This window comes from Aythya marila (assembly GCF_965140915.1).
Source record: "Aythya marila genome assembly, chromosome: 1".
Taxonomy (NCBI): domain Eukaryota; kingdom Metazoa; phylum Chordata; class Aves; order Anseriformes; family Anatidae; genus Aythya; species Aythya marila.
The window spans coordinates 111,672,441-111,700,277 of NC_139042.1; the positions used below are offsets into that span (position 1 = coordinate 111,672,441).

The 27,837-nt window shown below is 35.7% G+C and overlaps 1 protein-coding gene across 4 annotated transcripts in view; it reads right to left on the reverse strand.

Moving 5' to 3' along the window:
* The window catches only part of EPHA6 (EPH receptor A6), a 519,909-nt gene that overhangs the window by 476,576 nt on the left and 15,496 nt on the right, over positions 1-27,837 (reverse strand). For all 4 annotated transcript variants that reach the window (XM_082778844.1, XM_082778842.1, XM_082778843.1 and 1 more), the window contains exon 2: positions 7,435-7,499. In XM_082778844.1, the coding sequence (XP_082634970.1) occupies positions 7,435-7,499 (65 nt within the window). The remainder of the gene's footprint in view (positions 1-7,434; positions 7,500-27,837) is intronic.

The window sequence follows — 27,837 nt, forward strand, 5'->3', positions numbered from 1 at the left end:
AAAAAAAGAGTTGCACGCTGATTTGAATTTTGGAGAACAGGAGGAGGAGCAATGAAGGACTTTGTCTACTTAGATACAATATTAGGCTAAGAAGGAAGAATTAAACAGTAGGAAACTTTTTTTTTTTTTCTTAACAAGGATTTAATTAATTAATGGAATAAATTACCAATGAAAGCTTCTTGATGTCTTTTAAAAATATATACTGTGAAATTCTTGTTATGGGGTTAACACAATGACAATGCTTGAAATCTTCCCGCCTCTGATATAAGGGTGAACTGATACATTGTTCTTTCTGGTCATAAGGAATTTAAATATCTATTGTGTTCTTACACAATACAGTATTAAAAGTGAAGACTAAAAGTACTGATGACATTATAATTCACACTGATACATGAACTTTTCACATCAAAGTTGTCCTTAAAATCAATATTGATGTGGCCAGGTGGATATGTAAATACATGTATATCTGTATACAAATACAGATAATTCATCTGGTTTCTATTTCATAGACAAATCCAAGCAACTGCCAACTATAGTTAGGAAACTTTCCATTTCTTTCATCCTATAATCTGTACCATTTATTTGTTATGTTTTAGTACCATGTAGTTCTCTTCTGCTGGTAGATAACAAGATAACATGAAATGCAGAACTAAATTGTAGGCACTGGGTATCACCATATCTACAAAGCACTCCCTGTCTTTTTCTTATGATGCCACACTGGTGCCTGAGCATGTTTAATGCACTAACCTCACTTACTGTTTGTTATAAACAGGTTAGTCTTATATTTGAGATACTTGCTCGGGTTTCACTTTATAATACTTTCTTAGCACTCCAACATTTCTTATTTTCCCACATTATATCCCCTTATACTATATTCTCTTGAGCCTCAAGCTGAACCTGTTATTTGTATTATCACTTCCCACAGCAGTCTTTTTATTTTGCAGCTTTCCTTTAAGTCATCTTCTTTTAGCTTTTATTTAAGTTAACTTGACTTCCTACACAGTTTTCTACTCTTTCTGCATACAAAGACTTCATATGGGAGAGTGTTACTTTTTCTGCCAGTTGCTTTGTTCATTGATAATTTTAATAAGGGAAAGGGCCTAAGCTTCCATCTCTTTCTTTATAAGTGTTTTTATGTGATTTCAAAGGATATCCAGAATATTCTAAAACATAATTAGTCCAGCTAAGAAAATTGATGATAGTTAAAAATCCTGACTAAGAATCAGAATACTCCGTAGGTATACTGGCCCAATCACAATAAAAGCTAACTCTTAAAAAATAAAGAAGAGTGCAGCTACACTGAAAGAAGTGGTTTGCAGGTTAGTAGTGGAAAACTTCTGTATCAGCTCTGATTACAAACAAAATTAAAAAAAAAAAAAAGGAGTAGTAAACGAGTAGTGGTATGACAAATACTAGTAAGATGTTCAAGAGCATGTTACCGTAAACCCTAGCAATGTCTTCTAATTACTTAAGAAGGAGCTAAAAGTGAATTGTAGACAGATACATATAAATTAAAACAATTATTTTAACAGAGGGTAAAATAATCAGTCTGGTAGAGGGAAAAAAAAATGGTACTTTGATGAGTTCAGTTTCAACAAATCCAGAACAGACAAAACAAACAAACAAACAAACAAACAAACAAAAAAAACCTGCATATTAGTGACAGTTATTCAAAATCTTAAATGATCACCCAAAGAAAGAAGATATTTAAAATAGACTTACTTCCGTGGATAAATCAATTTTAAAAAATTACAAGGAAGTTGTTCAGGTAACTACAGGAACTGGGATTAAAATAGTTTCATCATTTACACAGCTGTCAAATAATGTAGGAAACTTCTAGTAGGCTTTTTACTGCTGAGGCTATACGTTTTCCCTGCAATGATAAGTCAAGGTAGCTTCTGCAAGCTCCTTCCACATGTAAATAATTTCTCATAGCCTTGTGTTATGTGTCACCTTGCCCTTCTTTTGTACTACATTTAAAATATTTTTGGAGTTTATGAAGTGCCTACACAGAAGTGTAAAGTTTTATTGATGTTAGAAGCAAATAAATTCTTCATTATTAATTTTCTTCTTCCAATAAGAACATTTTGTTCCAAATTACCACTTGCAAAGTAGATGTAACTCTTTCAAAATAAAGAGTTCTTAGATTTAAAAAGAAGTATTTATGGTAGAAGTTTATCAGCAATAGGCAGGCCCTTATGGCAGTGCTCTCCAATCCATACCAATCCATAACTCACAGGCGGATTTTATTCACAAAATTCTGTTACATTGCTTAATGCAGTGGAAAACTAAAATTAGATAAATAAATTTAAGTGAGAAAGGAAAAACAAGCAAACAGACCAAACCTAGAGTCATCCAAGGCATATTAGCTTATTAGCATTACTGCTAACGGATAAGTGAAAGTTGAGAATCACTACATATCAGTTAGGCTTTCAAGTTTTTTCCTTTCCTTCCTAAATTTCAAAATGGTATTAATTGCTGAAGAAGTGTTTAATCCTGTAAGAAAAAGAGGGGAAGAGGGGGAGGCTAAAAAAAAAAACAAACAAACAAAAAAAAAAACAAGACCTTCTAAGGATCACAGCACCACAGACAGTAGTGAAAAAATCTAACAAATACAATTTAGTTCAGTGAATTGACTCTAGCTGTAACCACGGATAATGGTTCATACGTTCTCAACCAGCCTGCCCACTTGCTCACACTCAAAACCTCTTTTTAAACCTATGAGGGGATTCCTTCCCAGTTTTTGTACAAATCCCAGCAAAACTTCTGCATTTTCAAGGTTACGGAGTAACAGATGAGTAAAGTTCTATCTTCATTCTGAAGCATAGAACAATAAATGGAGTAAGTATCAGGTGGTTCATTATTAAAGCAGAATTTTTATACAGCCTGTCACTGAGAGGCTAAATTGGAACTCAATCAACAAAAGCTGATTCTACTGACCTCAAGGATATTAATGTTTTACAATGCATTTTTGTAGCTCTAAGCACTTAATTTATTACCCAATCAAAATACAAGGAAAAAAAACTGACAAGCAAATAAAGAAAATACATTTGTAAGAGAAAGTACTGTATTTGAGAACTTGAGAAAGGTTGTACAAACAACTGGGAAGAAAATGAAATAGTAAAATCACATATTGTATTACCAAAGAACGGATAACGCAGTTGAGCATGACTCATTGTTGCAGCTAAATGATGGCACTGCATACAAATGCCACATAAAAAAAAAAAACACTGTGTTGTATCTTTGCTTGCTTGGGTAGGTGCCTCTGGAGGTTACCAAAACTGCTGAAAGCTTACAACCTTTTTTTGCATTATGAATATGCTATAAATAGAAAAACTGGGAGGTGAAGGTTAAGGTTCCACAAATTTCAGAAGAATACCTACTTCTAAATTTTTCTTCTACTTCACCCTAGCCTGTTAGTTTAAAATCGCTGAGGCATACTCAATATTACATAAATCCCAAACATTAATATTTCAGTTGCTATTTAATTTAATGGAAACATTCTTTGAGACTGAGTAAGCCCATAAATTAATGACTTCTGTTAATGTCAGTCTCAAGAACACCATCATCCCATTCTTCTACTGCTGAAAATGTTCTAAAGTTAGAGTAGCTTTGTAACTATATGTCAAGGACGTTTTTGTTGCACACATAAACACCACACTTACTCTACTTACTCTTACTTTTTGAAAAAATAGTTGATTAAAGTAGCATGTACAATTTACACAGTATCTGAACAAAAGTCTCTATCAAAAGTGCAAACAAACCAAAACCAGTCTCTCTTCAAGAAAAGAATAGGGATAGGATAGGATAGGATAGGATAGGATAGGATAGGATAGGATAGGATAGGATAGGATAGGATAGGATATTGTTCAATTGCAAGGGACCTTCAGAGATCATCTAGTCCAACTGTCTGACCTCTTCAGGCATAACCAAATTTAAAGCATATTGTTGAGGGCATTACCCAAATATCTCTTGAACATTGACAGGCATGGGGCATCAACCACCTGTCTAGGAAGCCTGTTTCAGTGTTTGACCACTCTCACAGTAAAGAATTTTTTCCTTATACCTACTCTGAACCCTCCTGATATAGCTTCGTGCCACTCCCATGCATCCTGTCATCAGTGACCAGGGAACAGAGACTGGCGCCTCACTCTATGTTTCTCCTTCTCAGGATGTTGTAGAGAGCAATGAGGCTGCCTCTGAGCGTTCTCTTATCTATATTAGATAAGGACAACCCAGTTGTCCTCAACCTTTCCTCATGGGACATGCCTTCCAGCTCTTTCACCAGTGCCATTGCGCTCCTCTGGATGCTTGAAGGGTCTTTAACATCCTTTTAATATCATGGGGCCCAGAACCACATGCAATGTTCAAAGTCAGGCTGCACCAAGGCTAAATATAGTGAGCGAATCACCTCTTTTGACCAGCTGACTGTGCTGTATTCAATGCATCCTAAAAAGTGGTTTGCCCTCTTGGCTGTCAGGTCATCATCTGGTATCATGTGAACCTGTTTATCTCACAGCTGGACAATTTGTCTAGAAGGATACCAAGGGGGACTGCATCAAAGGCCTTACTGAAATCCAGAAAGATTACTTCCACTGCCTTTCCTTCATCCACCAACTGGGTGACCTGGTCTCCTTAAATTTTACCTTAATTTTTCAAAAAAATCAGGTAACAACTAACACAAATGCTGGCTTTTTGTTTCTTAGCCTACATACAAAATTGACATGAAGAAGCATATAAATGTAATATTCTGTTAATCACCTAAAACATTTGTAAACTCAATAATCTTCTCACCTTTGTATAAGGTACAGGATCCCACAATAATTCAAATAGAAATAGTTTAGAAATATATTCCACTTTAGTTTTTAATTTTAGTATATTTAATATTTTATAAGCAATGTTACATATTTTAATAGTTGTATGCAATTCTTCAATACGATCAACTACCCAAACCAACAAGTACATTTGCTATATTTTAATGAAGTTTGTCAGAAAGAGACTAACCCAGAAAAATCGGCAAACATTGATTTTAACCAGCACTTCTGCATAACTCTGTGAGAAAAGTCTAATTTCATAGAATTCATTTGTCTCCACTATTTATTTTGCTTTGTTGTTTGTTCCTTCTTTCTGCAGCAGTCCAGCATTGCCACTACCTCCGAGTGCTCACAACAAACTTTACAGGACCAGTACGCTGACCTAAGATATTTTCCTCTGTGAATCTGAGAGAAATGGAGGACCTCATTTGTCAGCATATCCAGTCATCTTCTGCTGTATGTGACCAATGGCTTACAGTCTCTTTCCCAAAGTGCTCATGCTTCTTCCCCAAATCACGTATTCCTCTCATCTGCACAACGCCCCAAAATCTGTTGCAAAGCTTCTTCACTGAAGTGCTCATGAACCTTATATAATTTACAGCTTACATTAATTAATGCATGGTTTAGACACAATTTTTTTTTTGAAGTTCACAGTTACTACCTCTCCATACTGCATTTATCCAGTCCTTACCTTACCATTTTCACTAGATTTTTCTATTAAATGCCCCAGTAAGCCTTACTCCGTATGTTTTCATCATTCTATAGACTACTTTTCTCCCACACATTTACTCTAGCTACTTTTATTTATTTATTTATTTATTTATTTATTTTTTAACAGAATTTTACCTATTGGGAAATTCTCTAATAATTGAATCCCAACTACTGCCTCAAAGGTAAGCTCCTCTTATTCTAGTATGTGCTGCCTGTTCTTAACATGCAGCAAAGGCAATTTCCCCGAAAGCCTCAACATGGTGCAAAAGTAAAGTTAAGAATAGGAATGACCAATCAAAAGAGATATTTTGTAATAGTTATGTTTTAAATCAACTTTTATTGCCTTTTTATGCTTCTATATTGTGGTTATTGTCACAGGAGTAACTGAAACTTTTAAGAATTTACTGAAAAAAATGAAATTATATCCTGTCTTCTTTTGAAATGCCAGCCTCCTTGTCCAATCCAGTGGGACTTACCACAAAAAGAGAGCAAAATTCTTTGCTGTTTTCTCATCATACTATATGACATTTTTTTTTTCTAGAGCAAATAATGCAAAAATACTGTGAGGAATTTAATATATAACAATATTTGCTTTGTCTAGGAGTTCTGAAGGAAAAAAAAACTTTCAGAATTATAACGTAGACTGCACGAGACTGCATACAAAATGAAAAATACGGAAGTATTTATAACAGACTGAAATGTGTCTAGGAATACAATGTACTGAAAAACTCTGAAAAAGAAATTACCATAAAGTTGTGAGTAGGCTGAGATTAAGAAACCTAACATTGCTTGAAATCGCTGAAGGCAAAGACACAGAAGGTATTTTATAAAAATGCGTTATTAAGGTGCTGAGGACAGACAATTTCTACTTCCTTCTGCAATAATTAAAAATGAAACAAGATTTCTCACTCCAAAAAACAGAACTTTCTGTGCTCATTTCAGAGCATCGAGAAATTATGTCATACACAAGAATTAAGAGAGAATGCCGGCTAATATAAAAACACATGACATATGATCTAGAGCTGTACATATAGTGACATTAGTAGCTGATGGGATAGGTGTTAAATGCTCTAATACATTGTATCTTAATTAAAAACTCAAACTTCAAATGCCTCTGATGTTCTGTTAAGTGCACCAACTGGGTGGAAGAAGGACACGGACTCTGCATAGCCTCTGGCAAAGCACTGATGGCTGTACTTCAAAAAGCAGAAATGCACCTCTTCCCCACCCTCATCTAGCCATACCACCTCCAAATATACCAGGTACTTGCAACTCTCTGAGGTCTTGAACACAATGTTAAGTGCCTGACAATCTGTACTAGCAGCACAGTGAAACTGTAAAATGTTAAACTGGAATAGTGAACTTTGACCTAGAACAGTAAGTGGAGGGGAAAAAAAATAATATATATATATATATATTTAAATATTTTCTCTACAGGTTTTTACTGGTTTAATGGTATTAACATATTTGTAATGTTCTCCTGATTTAGCAAACCTGATACCTTTTTACCAGATGCTAAAGTCCATATTAATCCTCACTTCAATCATGTTACAAAATCAAAACTTGTTTTTCCTTTTAATTCACAAAAACGCATTCATAAATGCATCCTCCAAAATAAGAACTTTTAATATGTAATTTTATGATATGTAACTGTTAGAATTAGATTTTTAAATGGGATAGATTCCTAAGCAGAAAAGCCAGAGAAGGGCATAGTAATGTGTACTCATGTCATTCTTGCATCTGTTCTTCCTGTTATTACAACACAGGCTGCTCCAGTCCTGAGAATAACTAAAATCTTTCCTGTGAGTCCATACTACATGAATATTCACTCAGTTATAACAGTCATTCACTTTAGTACTGTTGGAACGCCAAATTCAAGACAATAAAGCCAAAATAGTGAGTGACTTACCCCATTTAAAGGAAATGTTTTCCATCCTAGTTCTCCAAGGGCAGCTGTAGTATCAAGCAACACAACTGAAAGTGGAAAAAGAAATGATATGTTTGTGGTGTTGTTTTGATTAGACATATACAAGTATAAAGTATAGCAAAGTATAAACCAATATGAACTAAACTAGACATATCAGCCAGGTACATCTGCTTAAAGCTATTAAAGCTTTAATATTAAAGCTTCAATGAAAGCATTGGAGTATGAATATTCCAATACAATAAAAACATTTAAGCTTTTGAGGTTTACATTTCATTATCACGTGTCTCAGAAAATTTCACTCATACAAAAACTAAATCTTTTGCTGAAAGCATTGCCAAATCACAACATGTTACTGATGCCTCATCATTCAATGGTACCTGAATAAGCAAGCATGATTTTGCAATCCTTTGCCTGGAAATCTAGAAAGCCTACATGTGGAGTTGGGTATTAAAGCCAAGAAAATAAGGAAAAACATCTTCAAAAGAAATACATGTGAAAAAAAAAACACCATAAACTTTCAAGAAATAAATGCAATTTATACAATGCACAAGTTGTATAATTCAGAACAGAAAGACTAACAACTTTGGAGTGGGTATTTTAGCTGGAGTATCATAATGCTGAAAGTTGTTATAATTATTTTGCAGATCTTCTGCCTTTTTTTTTTTTAATATATGACAGAATGTGCATGATTGTATATTACAAAATACTTCTGCACTATTCTAATATGTTAAATTACATTATAATCATATCTCTATTCCTGTCAGTAACAATGCAAAAATTATACAGAACACAGCTCATAGCAATAAAGAAGCTGGCTGTAAACTAAATACGTAGTACATGAGACATCATACCTATGTGTACTACTGCCCTCTAATGGAATTGTTTAATCTGACCCTCTAATCTAATTTAAAAAATGTAAATTATGATTTAACATAAAATTAAGTATAGTATAGTGCAGCTGATTTTAATTGTCAAGTTACTATGTTTTGAAGGCTCAGTTCCTCCTTACAGCCCACGAATACCCATTCTCCTTCTGATAGCTAAATGATGGAGAAAAATTAAGCTATTAGTCTGGAACATGATACCACTTCACATACATTTTGGGGTTTTATGCTGTTGCACATTATCTTCCACCTTTTATCTGCACATTGATTATTTAGACAATAAACTCTACAGCTATCTATAATGTTTCTATAAAGCATTTACATCATTATGAGTAGATGTCAGGTCATGATTTTTTGCCATATGGAATAGATACATCAGCATGCAAACTGTTGGGACTTGCCAGCTTCTTAGATGAAACTTAGCCTAACACCTTCATCTCTTGTATTAGTAGCAGTTAGAGTTCTGTATTTGGCTGTATGTTGACTTTTAACTTCATATTGAAGTAGCCTTATCAGCAAATTTACAGTCAGGTAAAAAGCTCAACATTAACCAACTAAATTTTTAATGATTTATCTGAAGAAATAAATGACATTTTAAAAAGGATACTCCACAAAGGGGATGGTTCTACTTCCTGCTTCTTCAATGTTTAACCAGTTTATGAAGCTTTGTGAATAACTCAAAGACAAATTCAACCTTTTATTTTACACACCCTTTTATTTCCAAAATATTGAATCCCAGTCCCCACTAAGACCACTGCCTCTACTGATTACTTACAAAGCTGTGATTTATAGTTGTCGTAGTATTTGTTGTTTACATCAGGCTACCAAACTCTTGTTCCAGAGTCAGAATAGCATCTTCAAATTTGGTTGGTGAAGCATCAGCTTCCTCTATCACCCTCCAAGCAACAATGTAATGGGGATCTGTCACCTCCAAAAAACTTAAGCCAGTGGTTTTTGACATCTCCTTTTCATAGCCAAGACCAAGTACTCAGCTGGTTTCTGAGAATATTTCAGTTCATATAAGGAGTTTGTTTTCTTTCCTCCATGTCTTCCTCCCTATCTCTCAAGCAAACCCAGACATCATGGGCAAATTATAAATATATTTGCTTCTCAACTGAGATTCTATTTTGCTATTTATCAAGTAATATCATGATGAGATTTTAATTCTTTCATACATAATTAAATAAATTAAAAAAAACACTGGAAGTTACTGCAAAACCTATGGACCTGCAGGCAGAAATTGACTCTTGTAAGCAGTGTCAGGGTATAATATGCTGTTTCGCTTTCATGATTTTTGTGGTAGCAGGGCAGTGATTTAATAAATATTGAGGTATTCAAAACTAATACTTCGAAGGAACAAGGACCAAAATACAGGAAGGAAAAGTAATTCATTTCTTCAGTGGAGGTTGAATTAATTAATTCCTTGCCTGAATTAATCCAGTACTAGCTGAAAGCTCAAAGTTATATATTAAAAAAAATAAAAAGTGGTGTGAATTCATCACTGAAAGTATGCTAAATTTAAATGTACATGAACCATGTTCTAATATTTCCTGTATATATTTACAAAATGATCCCCATCAAATAACTGACTTTACTAAATACAATTTTTGATATATTTTTACCTACTAAGCATCTTTTATGGTCACGTATGCTCACCTATAGCCACCATATCAGCTAGAAACTCAAACTAGAGAATTCAAACAATCAACCAGCAAATAACCAGAACTAGAACAGCAACACTTTCAAAGTCAGAAATGAAGATCATTAAAATTAAGGCTGCCATTGCAACACGATTCCTATCAAAAGACATAAAAGAATTATGAGTCAAAAATGTGCAAATGATGACAGATCAAGTAAACAGTACATTTATGACAAAGAAATACAAAGCCCTGTAAAGCAGTGAAATCAACAGGAGCTGCAATACAAATGAGGACACAGATAAAGTAATAAAATCCTCACACACTTCAGTGATTTGGAGATATCTACACGATAGACTTCAGTGTGGGACAGATACCCGAGCTAGCTTTAAATGAGGTAATTAAGAAACAGTCTATCCCCAGCAGCACAGACCTGATGGCAGACAAATTTGCACTGCCAAGAAGCTTCCAACTCACAGCTCCTTGGCAGAAAATTCACTCTGCCAAAAAAAAATCCAGACTAAGAGGAATGCTTGCATGTATACATCTGATTTGCATACAGGAATGAGCATCTCTTTGCTGGCTGTAGAATATTTGTAGCTTCTAAGGAACTGGAAATACACATGCACAGAGGCTGAAAAGAGACAGTAGACACTACACACAATGTTTAAAATAAGAACATTCTCCAAAAAGTTAATGGAACCAGGAAGCTATATTTATTGACCCTTGTCCCCATGCCTACTTGCTTATGCTCCTTTCTCTGCCTTAAAAAGTCCCATTCCTCTTAAACGAGACTTCATGCAAAGAGGTCATTATGGACAAGCCATTAGCTGCAAGCATAAGAAAAGTGGAGGCCTGGAACTACTGAAATTAATATTTATGAAAAAAACACCTATAAATAAATTGGTTGCAACTAAGCAATGTTATTGACATTTCTTACACTAACCTCCATCTGTAGGAGGCAGATCTTTGAGGTGATGCAGACTGTAAAACTTGCAGAGTTAACAAGAACAAAGAACATAGTTCTGCCATTAGTCATGCATGTCCCAATTCAGAATGAACTGAAGAACCTTTAAAAATCTTTTTCAATAAAAACAACTTAGATTTAGCACTTGCATTTCTTTCCTTAAGTAACTAAGCCAGGAATGCTGTCACTTGGATAACAATAATGTCCTGACTTAACATCCAACTATAAACCTATTGTTTTAGTTAACTGCATAGTTCATACATAGAATTTAAGTGTTCAGCTTTGTTTTCCAGTGTATTCCTTAATAGATATTACACCATTATAACTCATCATGCCATAATGAACTTTTTTTTTTTTTGATGTGTCCTTCATTGCTATTATTAGACTTTACAATTGAAATTAATCTTTTTAGAAGTTTTGCCCAGTCCTGAGGGAACTGCTTTATTTAAAATTATGATGATCAGAGCTCTGAGGACTGGCAGCGTGGAATTTTAATACTGATTCCAAAATATGGCTCTGAAGATGAACTCCACAATCTTGTCTGTACAACAAAGGAAAAAGCCTTCCGAACATTCATGTCACCCATTTCTTTTCTCCTTTCTTCACACAGCTGCAGACAGTCTGACCTAAGAGTTTTAAAAGCATTAAGGATTTCAGCCAAATTACTTCACGGATTCATAGTCTGACATCAGAATAGGCTATCAGATCACCTAGACTGACCTTCCACTCATTATAGACTAATATATTTCACCATTACCTCTATATTGGGCTCGATAGCATACTTTTTTTTTTAAAAAAAAAAAAAACTTTTTTTTTTTTTTTTTTTTTTTTCCCTGTCTAGGTATGTTGTAACAACTTGCTTGCCCTGGCAGCACACTTGCCTTAGCTGTCTGCTGGCTGGGTTGGCCAGCAAGCCAATGCCAGGTTCACGGATGTAGGATCTCTCTGCTGTGCAGGGTAAAAGATGCACAAATAGCAGATGGAAAGTTTCACTGTCTTCCAGTAGGGCAGTTATGACTGATGATATCCTGAGACACACAAAACTGGCACTATTTTTTTGCTCTGAGAACTTACTTATCAACTGTAATCAGTTCACATTTAGAAGATGAACACCCTGAGCTTCTCAAGTCTCTCACTTCCAGCCCCCAAGACAGTTGTTACAACTCTCTTCTGAAGTGGCTGCACTCTTTTTCAATTTTGATGGCCTTTTTTTCTTTCATTTTTTGAAACAAGGATCACCTAAAGTATTCTGAAGTCATTCCTTCTAACAATACTCATTAAGATAAAGAACCTTCCCAATTTTCATATCCTGTTTATATATCCCAAGTCACATCAGCCCATTTTTTATGGCAGCACAGCTCTCATAGGCAGCTACTAATCTATCAAGATCACTGTCCTTTGCTGAATCGCTCCTTTTCACCATTATTTTTCAATTCAGGTTGCATTTTTCTTCTTGAACATACAAAGATCCATTTGTTTATATTAAAACACATTTTACTTTTAAGGGCTGACCTTTACTAAGTGATACAGGCTGGTTTCTGTCTGCACATCCTCTTTATTTACTTAGCACTCTGTTACTCTTTTGTCAGCTGTTGACTTTATTCCCATGTTACTAACGAACGATGTTGACCAGTCAGAATTTTGAATGCTGCATAAAGAACATCTCCAGTTCTGCAATTTACCAGTCACTGAAAAATACTTCACGGTTTCTTAGACCCCCATTTGCTAAATCCACTTTCTACTTTCAGAAGCTTTCTACTGTCAGAATGCTCTGTGGTATTTGGTCATCCTTTACAAAATCTAAACATGTTACCTCTGTGGTTTGTCTGCTTGAGGGAGAAGGAAAGAAGAGATAAGCAATATGCAAGTTATCTTTGGCAATTAACATGTAATCAACTGGGAAAAAAAAATGATTTAATTGTTTGGTTTTTGACCAGGCCTGTTTTCTATAAAACAAATGAACTGACATCATTCTATATATATCGTAAGTCCTTTTCCAGCATTTCCATTATTTTGCATGCCACAGATATCTGGTTTAGGCAAGATTAACGAGCTGCAGTAATAAAGGACTAGGAGCCCCTGTCTAGATAGCAATTCTGCAGAAAAAGTATAGGGGGGTCATAGCAAATCGCATAGCAAACAAAGCAATGTTGTGTGACTGAGATAAATAAACAGGATTAGAGCCAGTGAAAAACATAAAGCTATCCTTCCCCTCTCTTCAACATTTGTAAGCCTTTTGTAAGGGAGTTCTGTGTCTGGTTTTCAGTGCCTTCCTTCAAGAAACACAAGGATCACTTGCCAAGAAAACACTGGAGAGCAACAGGAACAACGAGATCTCTAGAAAGGCTGTGCTCTGGAAAGTCCTGACTACTCGGCAGTTGTGCACCTTGGAGGTTAAATTAGAGGGGCTATCCAGTCACAGACCTCAAGTGTATCGAAGGCAGTTGAAAGCCAAACAGAATGATCTGTTCTCTTTATTAATGGTTAATAAGGAAGAAGAGTTTTATGTTAGACTGCAGGAAAATCCTTACCTCCCCTACAGTTGTAGAGAAGAGGGATAGTTGAGACTAATTGGGAAGTTGGGGAATCTCCACGACAGGAGGCTTTTAACACACATTAAACACTGGTTTCTACATAAACTGACGTTGCCTTGGGGCAGAGGGAGCTAAATGACTTCTCAAATCCTCTCCAGCACTGATTTTTATAAAAATCTAGTTTCCTGGTTAATGGTGCTTCCCTTTTCTGTTCAAACTAGTACTCTAACACCTACGCTTTTCCAGCACTCTTAAATTCCCTGTGTCCCCAAACTCATTAAAGTTACCATCAGTAGCCCAGAGATCTCCTTGGCCAATTCTTCCAGGACTCTTGGAAGAGAACTTTCTATGCCAGCTGGGGAGCACTCCATATTTTTCATGTTGTGTGAATAAATTAGTAATTTCTAAATTTCTCAATTCTGAGTACCTTTTTTTCTTCACCTTTTCCTAAAAATATTCCAACACTATTTACACAATAACTCTATTCATAATGCAGTAAGGAAATTCCCCTTATCCTGAGTATTCTGAGACATGGGCTTTTATCTAACACACTTAGTTTAATTTTCAATTTTCTACACTTAATACTTTCTAATGGGTATTAACTTCCACGTGTGTAGTCTTTTTCTATTAATTACTACACGTGTTTTTATTTCTAATTTATGCTTTCATATTACCTCTAAAGTAGACTGAGCTGTTATCCAAAACTGGCCTTTTAATGTATCAATGATTTTGCAGTCAAGAATTTTAAAAAGTAATTTCCACACTTTGACCTTTTTCCTTTTCATACTCGCACACACACACACAATTAGAATTCTACTCTAATGAATGAAAATAAGTCAGAATAATTTTTCATGAATAAATACCAACATCTCATTAATGGCAAACTCACCTCCCCAGCCCAGTAAGTTACTAGACTGGGTGCAATATTTTTTTAGGGTAGACAACTGTTCTTTGACTTGGTGGCATTTTACTCCCAGTTACATGAGGTCTCCAGTAATCATCTTCAAAAACTAATTCCCTCACAGCACCATTTTTCTTTCCATGTATTCCATACAGATGTTTAAGGAATAACTTACCCTGTTTCCTATATTGATTCAGTTATCTGTTTCAATGTCACTATTGCCTTGATACATGTAATTTCAAATCCTATGGCTCTGTGCTGTTTGCTAACAAACAGCATTTCCTTTGCATAAAACACTGCTACCCACCTTTTTCATTCAACCTTCTTTCCTAGGAAACCTTATTACCTATTTTCCAGCAGGATCATTTTTTAATGAAATTAAAATTTATTCTCTTTTTTATTTTATGCTTTCCTACACTTTCTTAGTGCTCCTGCTATTCCAGAGCCAAAATAATTATCTTCTCCGTGCCTTTATGTGCAAACATGCACATACTTCTGAGACTAGAAAGCTGCTCCATCTCTCACCAGAATAAAGCCAACATTTTTCATACCAAAAGCGTTATCCTTTTTCACATTGCTTTTCTTTCATTCTGACTTCCTTTTTCCTTTGTTGTACTATTGTTGTATGCATTGCCAACCATTGCAGACCACTCAGTTACATCAGAATAACTTCATTGGATTAAGTACTAAATAGAAAAAGCAAGATGAAGCTCTGATTTAGTATTCAGTCTCTTCCTGTGCTTTTTTGGTGGAAAATGGTGTTGAATTTGGATTATGGATTGCAGATTTTTATATAACTGTGCCATATAAATAAGAAAGATAAATAAACTAAAATCTTTACTTCATTCTTGCTACCTAAAATCAGAAGATACCACACTGAGAGATGTAATTTATGTAATTTTTTAAAATGAAAGAGTGTCTTGTACCTACTGAGAGAACTGATGGAGGCAGAGGCAATTGATTCCCGCTGTATCTTCAGTACCATTATTCCATATACTGTCAACCCCCTGAAGCTAGGGAAAGGGAAGCAGCAACTAACCTTGGAATGACACGGTATTTCATTTGAACAATTAAGTGGATGAAACATATTTAAGACCAAAGCTGATTACTATACTCACTGCATATCATTTCTGCAAGCTTATGTGTTCCTTTCTGTTTGCAACTCATTTGCCAAATACTTATTTTTTCAACTCCATAAGTTTTTCATCATTCAGAGAAATAAGCCATTTCCTTTACAAACATGTGGATTTTTCTATTTGTTATTCATGCCATGTAACTGATCTCTGATTGCATCATGACCTTACTTTAGAAGAACAAATCATAAGCATAATATATGATTATATCTTTGGAAAGAGGAGCTATATGAACATACATACAAATTACATTTTCATGACGAAAAATGCAGTTTTACATATATTTCCAAATAACAAGGCATGCAGCCATAATGGGATGAAAAAATACTCAGATTCTGAATAAATGTGTTTCAGTATCTCAGAAGTAAAGTTATATCTGAGCTAAAACCAGCAAACCTGACATTCAAAATTCTACAGGTAGGCCTAACTCATTTGTTATTTCTATAGTACTAAGGAATTTACATTTTTATCTTTTACCAGCGTCTACTAAGACTGCAAAGGTTCACTTCACATATATATTTTCTTCATCTAGAAATTACTGTTGAAATTATCACTGTAAATTCTGATGGGTAGTCGGAAAAGTCTACTGTTTGGAGAAAGCCCTGGCTTTCATCTTTGGGGAACAATAGACAGCAGTCCTTATGTGTTATTTGAATAAAAAGACAAAAATTAGAACATACAGTCAGCTTTTTTCTACAAAAATAGGCCGCATTTACTGTGGCTTATTTTTATTATTTTAACATCTGCCTTTCTAAAAGCAGGACAGTAAATTTTTAAAAAGTAACAAGGCTGTGGCTGTAGGCCACAGACTAAACACCATCATTTCTTAGTTTAACAATAGCATTTTTACTTCCTTCCTAATGTCAGTTTATTGTAAGAAACAATTCTTCAATGTACTTCAAATACTTATCAAAATGCTCTGATGAGCAATTATTATCATTTGTAATTTATAACCTGTATGCAACCCACTGAACATACCTATATCATTTTAAGTAGACAAGATATGATTGATAATTACTTTTTTTTTTTTTTTAATTTTGGGATCAGTAAATATTTGAAATGCTGGACAAATTTAAATAAGTTTTATAAAGTTGGAGTTTAATATTTGTAAGATAAAGAACAAAGACAGATGGCCTTATTTTAAAGATATGAGAATACTTACACCCAAACAATGGTAAACTTTTATGTTATTTATTTCCATCACCTTTTTAGTCTGTTTTAATAGCATTAAAGTCCTGTAGAATAGCGCACAAGTGCTTAACTAAACAAAAAAGAAAATTGGAAACAACGGATTAATTCTGAATATTAGTCAATTATCATAAAACATGCAGAGTTCACATCTGAAGTAGTCTCAGTACAACTAAAATAGAGACTATTTGACAGGTATTAGTGTTTAAAATTATTTGAGACAAGGTATGAAAGCTTTGTAGCAGCTTTCTGTATGAAGCACCTTGTGAGATTTATTTCTCTGACATAAAAAAAAAAAAAAAAAAAAAAAAAGAAGAATCAGGAGAATGGAGGCAAGAGAAATGACCTTTAGTCCTGTTTTGCAGCAGCACTCAGAGCCCCTCTGTGTGATGGCCTACAGCAGGAGCTCCTTGCTGTGGAACTTAACTAGAGATTGCATCACCTCCACACTGCCACAACAGTCCATGCTTTAGTGTTTTTTCTGCACATGTGTATAGGACTGCTCCAATGGTGCAAGTCCCTCTAAAGTAACTTATGAGGGACAGAAGTGATTAAATGGATATTCTACATTGACTTACATTTTCAATATCACACAACTTCAATTGCTGTTAACGATACAGACAAACATACCAAATAAATAGGAGCAATTAAACAATTTATCTGCCATGGACACACAACATCATTCAGAAGATACAGGCTTCCCCAGTAACATGGGTGCCACATTTCATTTCATGAATACAGTGTGGAGCCATGGGCATCATCCTGACACATTCAGTGGCACCAAAGCATGTAGAAAATGTAGCTATTGTGCTCAAATACATGACAATTTCTACACTGGATTTTTTGGGGGGATAACAGTTACAAACCCATATTTTACGCAGTTAAATCTTTACGTTATTTTACTGTTTCACAAGTTGTTTTGCCCTAAGACAACTGTAAACATCTGTTTTGAGGTCTAACATACACTCTTACTTCTCCGACATGAGTCTTATCCACAAGCACAAGAAAAAAATAAAATTATTGAGGTAAAGAGAAAGCATATTCACATTTAGAAAAAAAAATTAGTTTACTTCAGAAAAAGATGAACCCCCAACTTTTCCTCAGGTAACTTTGAAATAGAGACAGAATAGGTAATATCCTCTCTCTCCTAGCCTATAATAGAGATTTTTCCCAGGAGCACAGCGTCAAAGTGATTTCAAAGTGATTTAGTTGAACACTGCACAGCCGAACAGGGGAATAAGACAGAAGGAGGTTCTCAAGTCCACAGACCAGCCAGAAGGGACTAATTCCTATATTTGTAACGCATCAGTAGGGGCTGAGTGCTGCACTGTCAGCCCCGCAGGACAGTCAGCAAACACAGAATTGAAGAGCAAGTCCTGGCTGGTAAAAGCAGACTGTTGTACTTTACTGGACTCTGCACAAGGTATAAGATGGGAAGAAAGACTTTTCAGATACCAGGAAAACAGTGTGATCTTAAGCATTGACTCAGCTTTCATTTCTAAGGCATTTCTTTTCAGCAGGGATTCATGGCAAAATGATGTGAGATAAATTAATGCAGGTCACAGGTCCAGAAAATAACACTGGAGATGGTATTATGTCATATATCTATATTATTTTCCTAAGCTTTTCTTTTCATGTGGGAGATGCAAAGTCAGGAGCTAACCCTAATAAAAACAGGAGTCACAAAATTATGATAAGAGTCTAGCTGTCCTACGTAATAATTTTCATTCTGACTTGAAAAAGCTAATTGATATTCAGTTCAGCATCATGTTCATGTCAACAGTAGATTACTGGGCAGATTTTCCTAAATGAACATGAACACCTGACAGTTTTGACAGCTATGTTTATTAACCTGACTGTATCTTCATTAGGGAAATTAGAAACAAGTGAAATTCAGACAAATGGATTTCTCTTTCCTTGCATGGGTAAAGTACAAATGACTTGCGTGTTGAAGCCAATCCTACTAGACTGTGACTTGGGTGATGGAGTCGCGATGCTAGATTTAATACTCTCCACTTTACTGTTAACCTTTTTTGTTCTGCATTCTTCCATGCATTTGCTTTTATGACTTTTACTATACTAACTTTTTTTTTTTTTTTCAAGTGGTGATAAAACAAACAAAAAGGTTACATGACATCAATCCAGAAGTGAAAAGAACACGCAAAATTTTTCAGAAAAATATACCAAAACTTACATGGAACTGTCAGTCAGACTAGTTATGAAGTTAATGCTTCCGTAGCTATTGTTCTTATACTCTACATTTCTTGGGATTTCCTCTATTCAAGTGGTACAGAAACTTCACATTGAAGTTGATGGAGATAATCAAACCCACCTTATTAGAAACATTATTAGAATTATTATGATATTGTTATTATATTATTCACCCATTCTTTCTCCCACCGCACTGATCCAAAGACTAGCCCCTCTATTAATGAAGCATAAAATTGTATAGTTAAGGGTTTGTTCCCTTTGTCCCATGCAAAATCAGAGAAATTGACATAGAGATACCTTCAACCGGGTGACCTGTTTCTTTTCAAGTGGAGTGAGAACCAAAACCATTACAGAACTTTTCCTTTTAAAGAAAGAAGTTTGGAAGAGAACAGCTCATAGTGACAGATGGGGAACGGGAAGATAGATGGGCACTGCTTACTCAAGTAGTTACTTAATAACCATGACAAAAAATAAGCTGTTTGGTCTCTCTGAGGAATAAAACAGGAAGATGTTAGGAGAGGTACAAAGGCTGAGGCAACTAAAGAGAGCTCATGCTTGACTCACAGCATGGCTCCATGAAGAACTGTTTGAGCATCTCTAACACAAGAACTGAAATAAGGGCCCACTCTGGGCTTTCTGGCAGGGTGCTTGAGGGTGCATATTGCCGCAGCTGCAGAGCATGCTGCTTCAGTCACAGATGAAAGCAGGAACAAGGAGTCTGAAGTGTGACCTACAAGCAAATCAGATGCAGGAAGAAGAGCCATGAGACCAGCAGGCAGGCATTTCTGTGCCCACAAGATGCAGAATTGGCCTCAGGAGGATGAGTGGTGGCACAGACCTGCCCCCTGAAGCTGATGGGTCTTTATCACCCTCTGTCTTCTACTACTTCTGTAGTTTAGCATAACTTAACTCTAGGCTGTTAAATAAGAGCTTGCCTACATTCAGTCAGTATTTTTATGTCACAGAATGAGATAGGAGTCATGCCTATTTTGCAGACAGAAAAGCTATGATACAGAAAGCAGATGGCTCATACAGCTCATAAATGGCAGATCTATCAGGGGTGCTGGCCAGGGGATGTAGCTCAGTGGGAGAGTGCTTGCTTTGCATGTAAGAGGCCCTGGGTTCAAACCCCAGCATCTCCAGCCTTTTCGGCTCTGGTGAAGCTGCACCTCGAGTACTGTGTTCAGTTTTGGGCCCCTTGCTACAAGAAGGACATCGAGGTGCTCAAGCGAGTCCCGAGAAGGGCAATGAAGCTGGTGAGGGGTCTGGAGAACAAGTCCTACGAGGAGCGGCTGAGGGAGCTGGGATTGTTCAGCTTGGAGAAGAGGAGACTCAGGGGTGACCTTATCGCACTCTACAGGTACCTTAAAGGAGGCTGTAGCGAGGTGGGGGTTGGTCTATTCTCCCACGTGCCTGGTGACAGGATGAGGGGGAATGGGCTAAAGTTGCGCCGGGGTGTTTTAGGTTGGATATTTAGAAGAACTTATTTACAGAAAGGGTCATTAGGCATTGGAATGGGCTGCCCAGGGAAGTGGTGGAGTCACCATCCCTGGAGGTCTTTAAAAGATGTTTAGATGTTGAACTTAGTGATATGGTTTAGTAGAGGACTTGTTAGTGTTATGTCAGTGGCTGGACTAGATGATCTTGGAGGTCTCTTCCAACCTAGACAATTCTGTGATTCTGTATATCCAGCTATTTGTTTCAGTACTTGACTGGCGTGCTCTTGCAAACTACCAATGTCTCCATGAAGTGGCAGAGAGGGTGAAAAAGCATATCCACCCATAAGGAGTTTAATCCCCATATGTTTCATTGATGTAGGTTGAACTACCACCTAGATTTTAACAACAAATCATATAAATGAGCCTCCAGAAGTGACAGGACGTTAACATAATCCACTGCAGATCCATGGCAATGCTATAAGCCTGATGAAGTTAGTATTCATACTCAAGTACAAGGACATGCTCCCTGACCTCCTTAATGACCTGAGAAAACAAGAGAAATACAAAGGACTGGGGAGGGCTATCAAGCCCACATCTGTATTTTTTTCAGCTTGTTAAAGGTGATGTGGTTAGTAACAGTTTTAGCTGGCAGCGGTTAAGGCAAGTCATCAGTAGAGCCACAAGCTGTGGGCATATATCACAGCAGAACCAGTCAAGACTTTCTTTCAAAGGTGTCAGTGCTCTCAAGTAATATGACCAATTTGCCTCCTTGAATTCTGAAGTGGCATCTCATTTCCTTAGTAAGTTACACACTTTGGAAGTGAAAGGTTTACTATAGTTGGCTTTATGGCTGCATTGTACAAGACATACAGAAAAGACTCCAGAAGTCTAGAACTGTGAAAAAAAAATTTCCAGAAAGAACTCAAAGGCAACTTGGAAATCATGAGGTTAACATTTGACTACATATTTTTATTTATTTATTTTTTTAATGCAGCCTCTCAAAATATACCAAAGTAAATAAAACTTATTAGAAAGAAGAGTTGTTCCAATCATGACAAATACTCCCAGAGATATCCCAGGTTTATATTCATGATGATAAAATGCTTTCTATCTCCTTTGATTAAATATCCACACAGCCAGTCAGTTTAATGTTTTTCAGCTTTGTAATTCTCTCTTTCTCGGAGTCAGTCTGTCACTTTTTCCACCAGCTCTTCATTTATAATTTATGGTGTCAAGCACCAAGCTTTCACAGCATGAACATTTTCCAGGTGCTAGGTCAGGCTGTCAAACTAAAGTACATGCTAATAATTGGTAGCTTTGAAATTCTTGGTCTCTTACTTACAGTGGAACATCAGCATGAAGGCTCAATTGTTTTTACAAAATAATCAGGTTTGCAATACTTTTAACGTTATCAACAAATAAATATACAGCATCCTGTCATTTACTTGACAGTAAATAAGTTTTGACTATCTAACCAAAAATCAAATTGCTTTAAAAGATTGGATGGCATTGAAGTGCTCATCTCTACCACATACAGACTTCAAGCTTTGAGTGATATACTTTTAAAGCACATACATACAGATTAAGATTCCAAAGATAACTGAAGAGCATAAAATAGATCTGAGAATGTGTTCATGTACTAAGCTGGTATGCCTCTCCTGTTGAATAAGTAGTCTCATATTCATCAGTATATAGTTATAGTCTCTTTCCCCCCCACCACCCCCTTTTTTTTCTCCTTCCCCTTTTGTGACTATCTGGTAATGAAATGGGAGAAAGTAAACTCTTTTCTGATTTCACATCAAGAATAGAAAGTAAAAAGACTCTGCTTTTCTATCTTACTTCAGGAATTCCTTTGAATTTTCTACAGTGCAAGAGGTGATTTGAATATGATGCAGGGAACATGTTTTAATACATCTTTTCCTAGTCTGTGGCTCTTTAAAATTAAGCAGCAGAAAAAAGTGTTATAACCTAACAGTATAATACTTTCATGAAAATAATAAAAGCAAACAAACTGACTGCTAAAACAGCGCAATGTAAAACAGTCACTTCTGCTAAGGCTGAAAATAGTCTGTTTTGTAACAAGGGGTAGCCATGTGTAACACACATGAACATGGAGGGAATCTGTGAGACTTCCACTGACCTGAAATGAACACATCTGGGGCACAACAATTTGGCAGGTACAGTGCTGCATCGTTGCTGCTGGAAATGCAGTAGTGCTCTTCAACTGGCTTAGTTCAAAGCACTGCTTCCCAGGGCTGCTCGAGACATAAGTGCCTGTTAGATAACCCAAGGATGCAAGGGGAATGTCATTGCAGATTGCTGGAGTGCTGCCAAGGGACTCTGAAGGCAATGCAAAACATAGACTATATAATACTACATCCACACTGTAACTTCACATATATGGGAATATATGGGAATATATTAATATATAAATAAATATGGGAACTCTTATATTTGAATGATTATCACAAACTCAATGTTTGAATTAAAACCTGCTTTATATCATTTCTCTTGAAAACTTCTTTTCTTCCCTTTTGCCATTCTGTCTGAAAAGTTTGAGCACAGAAAATAAGAGAAGGATACAAACAGCACCATGACTGTGGTGATGTGTTACTCTTAAAGGAAAAATAGGGAATAATTTATTTTTTTTTCTATGCTCCTGAGTACTATATTACCTCAACCTTATCTTGGAGGGCCATCCATTATATCTATAAACTAGCATAATACACTTTTTACCAACATAACAAAGACAAAGCCTGAAAAACTACTACTGCCCCTGCACTTCTTCCCAATAAAGTTCTTTATATGTAAATACTTTGAAAAGCATATGAAGAATGTACTTTAGTTTACACTGACCCCTTGTTTAAGGTCCTAACATACGCGGTTCCACAGAAATGTTTTGTTTTTCAATCAACATTTGATTGAAGATTTTACCAGACATAATTAAAGCACAGAGAAAACTGTACTGCAGAGTGACTTACATGGAAGATCATCAACACAGCATGTTTAAGTAGTATGAATGAAACCTTCCAAAACTGCATGTATTACTATTCTAGTTTTCTAGAACAGAAACACACTATAGCATGGCTACATACTTGCTTAAAAGTCACAAAAAAAAAAAAGAGAGATGGGAAATGAATCAACTAGTGTGACCCTGCCACCTACCCCTGGATTTACCACACCTTTTTAGGTGTCATGGAAGTCTTACAGAGCAGATGATTCAATGGCTCTGCCTTGCCTACAAAAGGTCCCTGATCTTAAAGGGTAGCATCTCTACCTTCACGGTCAGCCAGAGTCTAGTTGGGACTACAATGGGTTTGGAAGTAAAAGCTGAGGAAATGGAGTATGGTATTATCTGCAAAAGACACAAACACTAAACTAGCAAGGAGGAACAAGTACAGGGGAAAGCCAGAAAATTAGTGGAAAGGCCAGGAGCCATCCAGAGCAACAAACCCTAATGACTGAAGGTCAGTTTGTGAAGGACAGATATTTTTATGTAAAGGCACAGTGAGTGGATTTGACGGTTAAGAGAAGACCCAATGAAAGATGAATATTGTGGGAACAGAAGTTTGATGAAGGTGGTTAAGGACCAACAGACTGATGACACCCACAGAGAATGAGATTGGATTGAGTGGGTGGACAACAGAAGCCAGACAATGAACTTTGCAGTTCATTCAGCATAATGTGAATTGATGGGGCTAAAAGAACATACAATGGACTTAAGAGGGCCCAAAGATATATAGAGGAATCTGAGAGAGAAATGGCTAGCCTAAAGACAAATGTTTCTATAGGAAGACTTGGTGGGAAGGAAAAATGAATTATGTTGAATAGCATAAAAGGTAATTCACAACAGAACTGGGGTTGTAGGAAAATGTGGATTGGAGAGTGTGACACAGTCTCCAATGCATTGAAAAGTGTTAATGGATAGCTGGGCTGTGCAGAAAGATCATAAACATTGACTGTTAAAAGGAAACATGTTTATTATTCTTTGCACATCAGGAGTGATGTAAAAGTTCGAATGGGGAGGCAGCTAACAAGTTTTGCACATATTTGCTTTCATTAAGGCAACTTGTCATCAGAATTGTATCTAAAATCCTAAATACATCATCCATAACGGATTTGTCTAAAATTCAAATCACAGTCTTTCAAAATATGGCAATTTACAGGACATATTAAAACTAAGACAACTGAAGCTGTCTTTCCCTTTTCATTTCAGACTACATGATAAAAGCCTGTCTACAAGAAACAAGGTTTCATGTTCAGTAATGATAGAGTAATTCTGGAATAAACACAGTATCATCAGTAGAGTTAACACAGGATAATTGAAGGCAGTTGAATCTAAGAACAGTTTCAGGCCAAATATATTTTGTTACTTACCTAAATGTATTTTTTTTTCCTCTACCTATAAAAAAGGATGAGATTATAACCAGCATTAAATAAGGAATGAGATGGAGAGAATCAGTGTTCAAATGAAATACATTAGCATGAAAATTAAGCATACACTTTGAACACTAGTTAAAAAAAAAAAAAGAAAGATAAAGGGATGTAATATCTAAAATTGAGTACTATATTTCATAAACACACATCTATCTAAGGCCTTTTCTTATAAGAGCTAGCTAGCACGATATCTGAGCAGTTCAAAACTGCTGTACTCATTGCTCTCAGTTTACTACCTGTTCAAAATCATTCTCAGACTATGAATATTATACTATCTCATGGCAGGTTTCTCTTCTGCCTACATGAATGCAATCAATTATTGCTTAACGTTGTTTCCCACCAACAATAATGAATGCCTTGATCAGAATCTCAGTTTACTTTTTTGATTGTCCAGTCCCTTCATTTCCTGTGCTTGCTCTCAATCAGGATAAGTGATTTAAATCTCATACTTAATTTAAAACAGATGAAGGGGGAATTTAAGATGTTTCATTCATGTAAATGCCAAATTTATAACAATGAATATTATCTTTTATATTGCTATACAGCTTAATTTATTTCATCTAAGTGCAATAAAACAGAGTAAGTACTGAGCAATCCTAATAGCCAAGAGGAATCAAATTATGGAAGAAAAAGCTGACATCTGAATTATAATGCATTAAGGTAAAATTACAGCTGAATTTGAGTATAATTTCATTCAATTTGACTTTGAGAATGCAGTAATATTTTCAGGCTTATTTCAGAATTATGCAAACCAAAAAGTGTTTTGAAACTACAAAAATGATGAAATATGATTTGTGTTTTTATAGCTAAGATATTATTAAATTACTATTTGTGTGGCAACACCATTTTAGTAGTGAATGTTCTAACTTATGTGCATTTTGTTGCATAAATGTCAGAAATAAATCTGAGTTAGGAAACCGAAACAAACTGTAAAAGCATTTTTAGCTGTGTTAAACAGAGAGCAAAAGAGGTAAGGAGGTACATAAAAGGCATGATTTGAGACAGATAGTATTTAACTGTGCAATTCCTCAAAGATTAGTCATGAGACCAATCTTATTTAACATTTAAGTAATGTCCTTGGCCAAAGTAGGTTTGTTCTAATGAAACTTTCATGGAAAAGTAGAGAGAGTGTTGCGTCAATGCAACTGAAGGCTGGAACACTATGTGGAAAGCTATGGAGACAGAAGGAATTATTCCTTGTATCTGGCATAATAAAAAAGGGAGGACATTAAACACAAATAGTAAGGCAATCCAAAGTGAGCTAAAAATATTATTATTTTTTTAATGAATTGGGAGCTTAGTGGCAGACATATCAGCTGGCGACAAGACAAGCAAGGCCCAATCAAATAACATAGAAGAAAAAGAGACGAATTCTATCACAGGAAGTGCCAGGTAAATACCATTATTGAACAAAATACTAGTAAAATCACGCCCACAAAGCCACACAGAGTTCTGGGCACCTTCTTCAGGAACGAATGAGTTAAAAAGAAAAGGAGAATAGGCAAAAGTAACTATAACTGTTAACAGTGCTGGCACAAGAATAAATGATTGAGCACTGACTACTAGCAAATACAGTTTATAAATACACGCTAACATCAGAGTAGTGAAGTACTGAACAACCCTCCAATGGGGGGAAAGAAAGAAGATCAACTAACTAGATTTAAAATGAAAACTAATCAATTCTTTATACAGAATGATATGAGGCATTTGCTTGACCTCCTTTCCAGACCTCCTTTCCAACCCTATGTTCCAGTTACAGTCAACAGAGCCACTCCATGCTGAGTGTAAACATTCTTAGCACGTATCACTAATGCAAATACTATTTTCTCTGTCAAGAACAATTAAAAAAAAAATAAACTTTCAATGCCAGTAACATTACAGCATTTTTTTTCCCCACCTCCAAGGAAATGAAGCCACTTGCTGAATGATAAACTGACTCTTCTGTTGCTGATTCCCTTTCCTACTTTCAAGGCTGATGACAATTTCTCCCCTCTCGCCCCATTTCCTTTTGGAACACAGTAACAAGTACTTAAATAATTCTTGAACCCTCTTCACAGAACTACAGTATAGATCTTCCTGAACTACTGCATTTATCTTTAACATAAGTCTCCAAAGGACATAACCCACATTATGGACTAATAGCCTGTAAAACTGAATTTTATGAACTGTAGCAGTTTTGAGCAATAAAAATGGAATCAATGGACTCAAGTTCATGACATTTCTTCCCCACCCTACACTGGAATAAAAGCTTTTTTTTTTTTTCTCCTCCTTTGAATATTCTTTTAAAAAGAGCTTGAACTTGCTTGATTCTACAAACCTGTATGCTTATACCTGCAGATGACATATTATTAGTTATGATTTTTTTTGTTCCAAACTAAACACAAAATTTTATAAGTTGAAATATTCATGTTAGAGAGAGTCAGAAAAATGTGATTTTTAATCCCTTCCTCCTTCATATTTTCTTTTCTGCTCTCTTATCAAAAATGCACTGCTCCATCTCATTATTTGAAAAAGGACAGCCCGCTGCTACTTTAGGAGCTTTAATCATATGTTATATCACTTTACTGCAATGAAAATCACCCCTATATTCCTTACAGCTGCCGTTTACCTCTGCTCAAGGAACACTACTTCCAAGAAGCTCATCAACAAGTCTTAATTTATTCACAAAGCATTTCCTATCAAGATTTTATCTTAAACCTTTTCCAGAGTTTTCTCTTAGTTTTAACCAGATCAGAAACATTTAAACATGTTCCATATGGTACTGGCCCTGTAACCCAAGCATTGAAAGCAAATTGTGAGGTCAACCTGAGCTAGTACCTAGCAGCTCAAAGAATCAGGTCATTTGGACAATGTATTCACTGAATTTCATGTAACCACATCTCATTTGGACATGAGAGCGCTGGATATCAGAAAAAAAGGAATCTCTTCGGTCAGAGAGTCCAGCATTTGTGATAACAGCTAAAAGTTAAAATACATTAGTGAAAGAAAAAAAAACAAAAACAAACAAAAAAAAACAGTTCTTCAATCTCTCCTTGCATGGCCTGAATAACAACT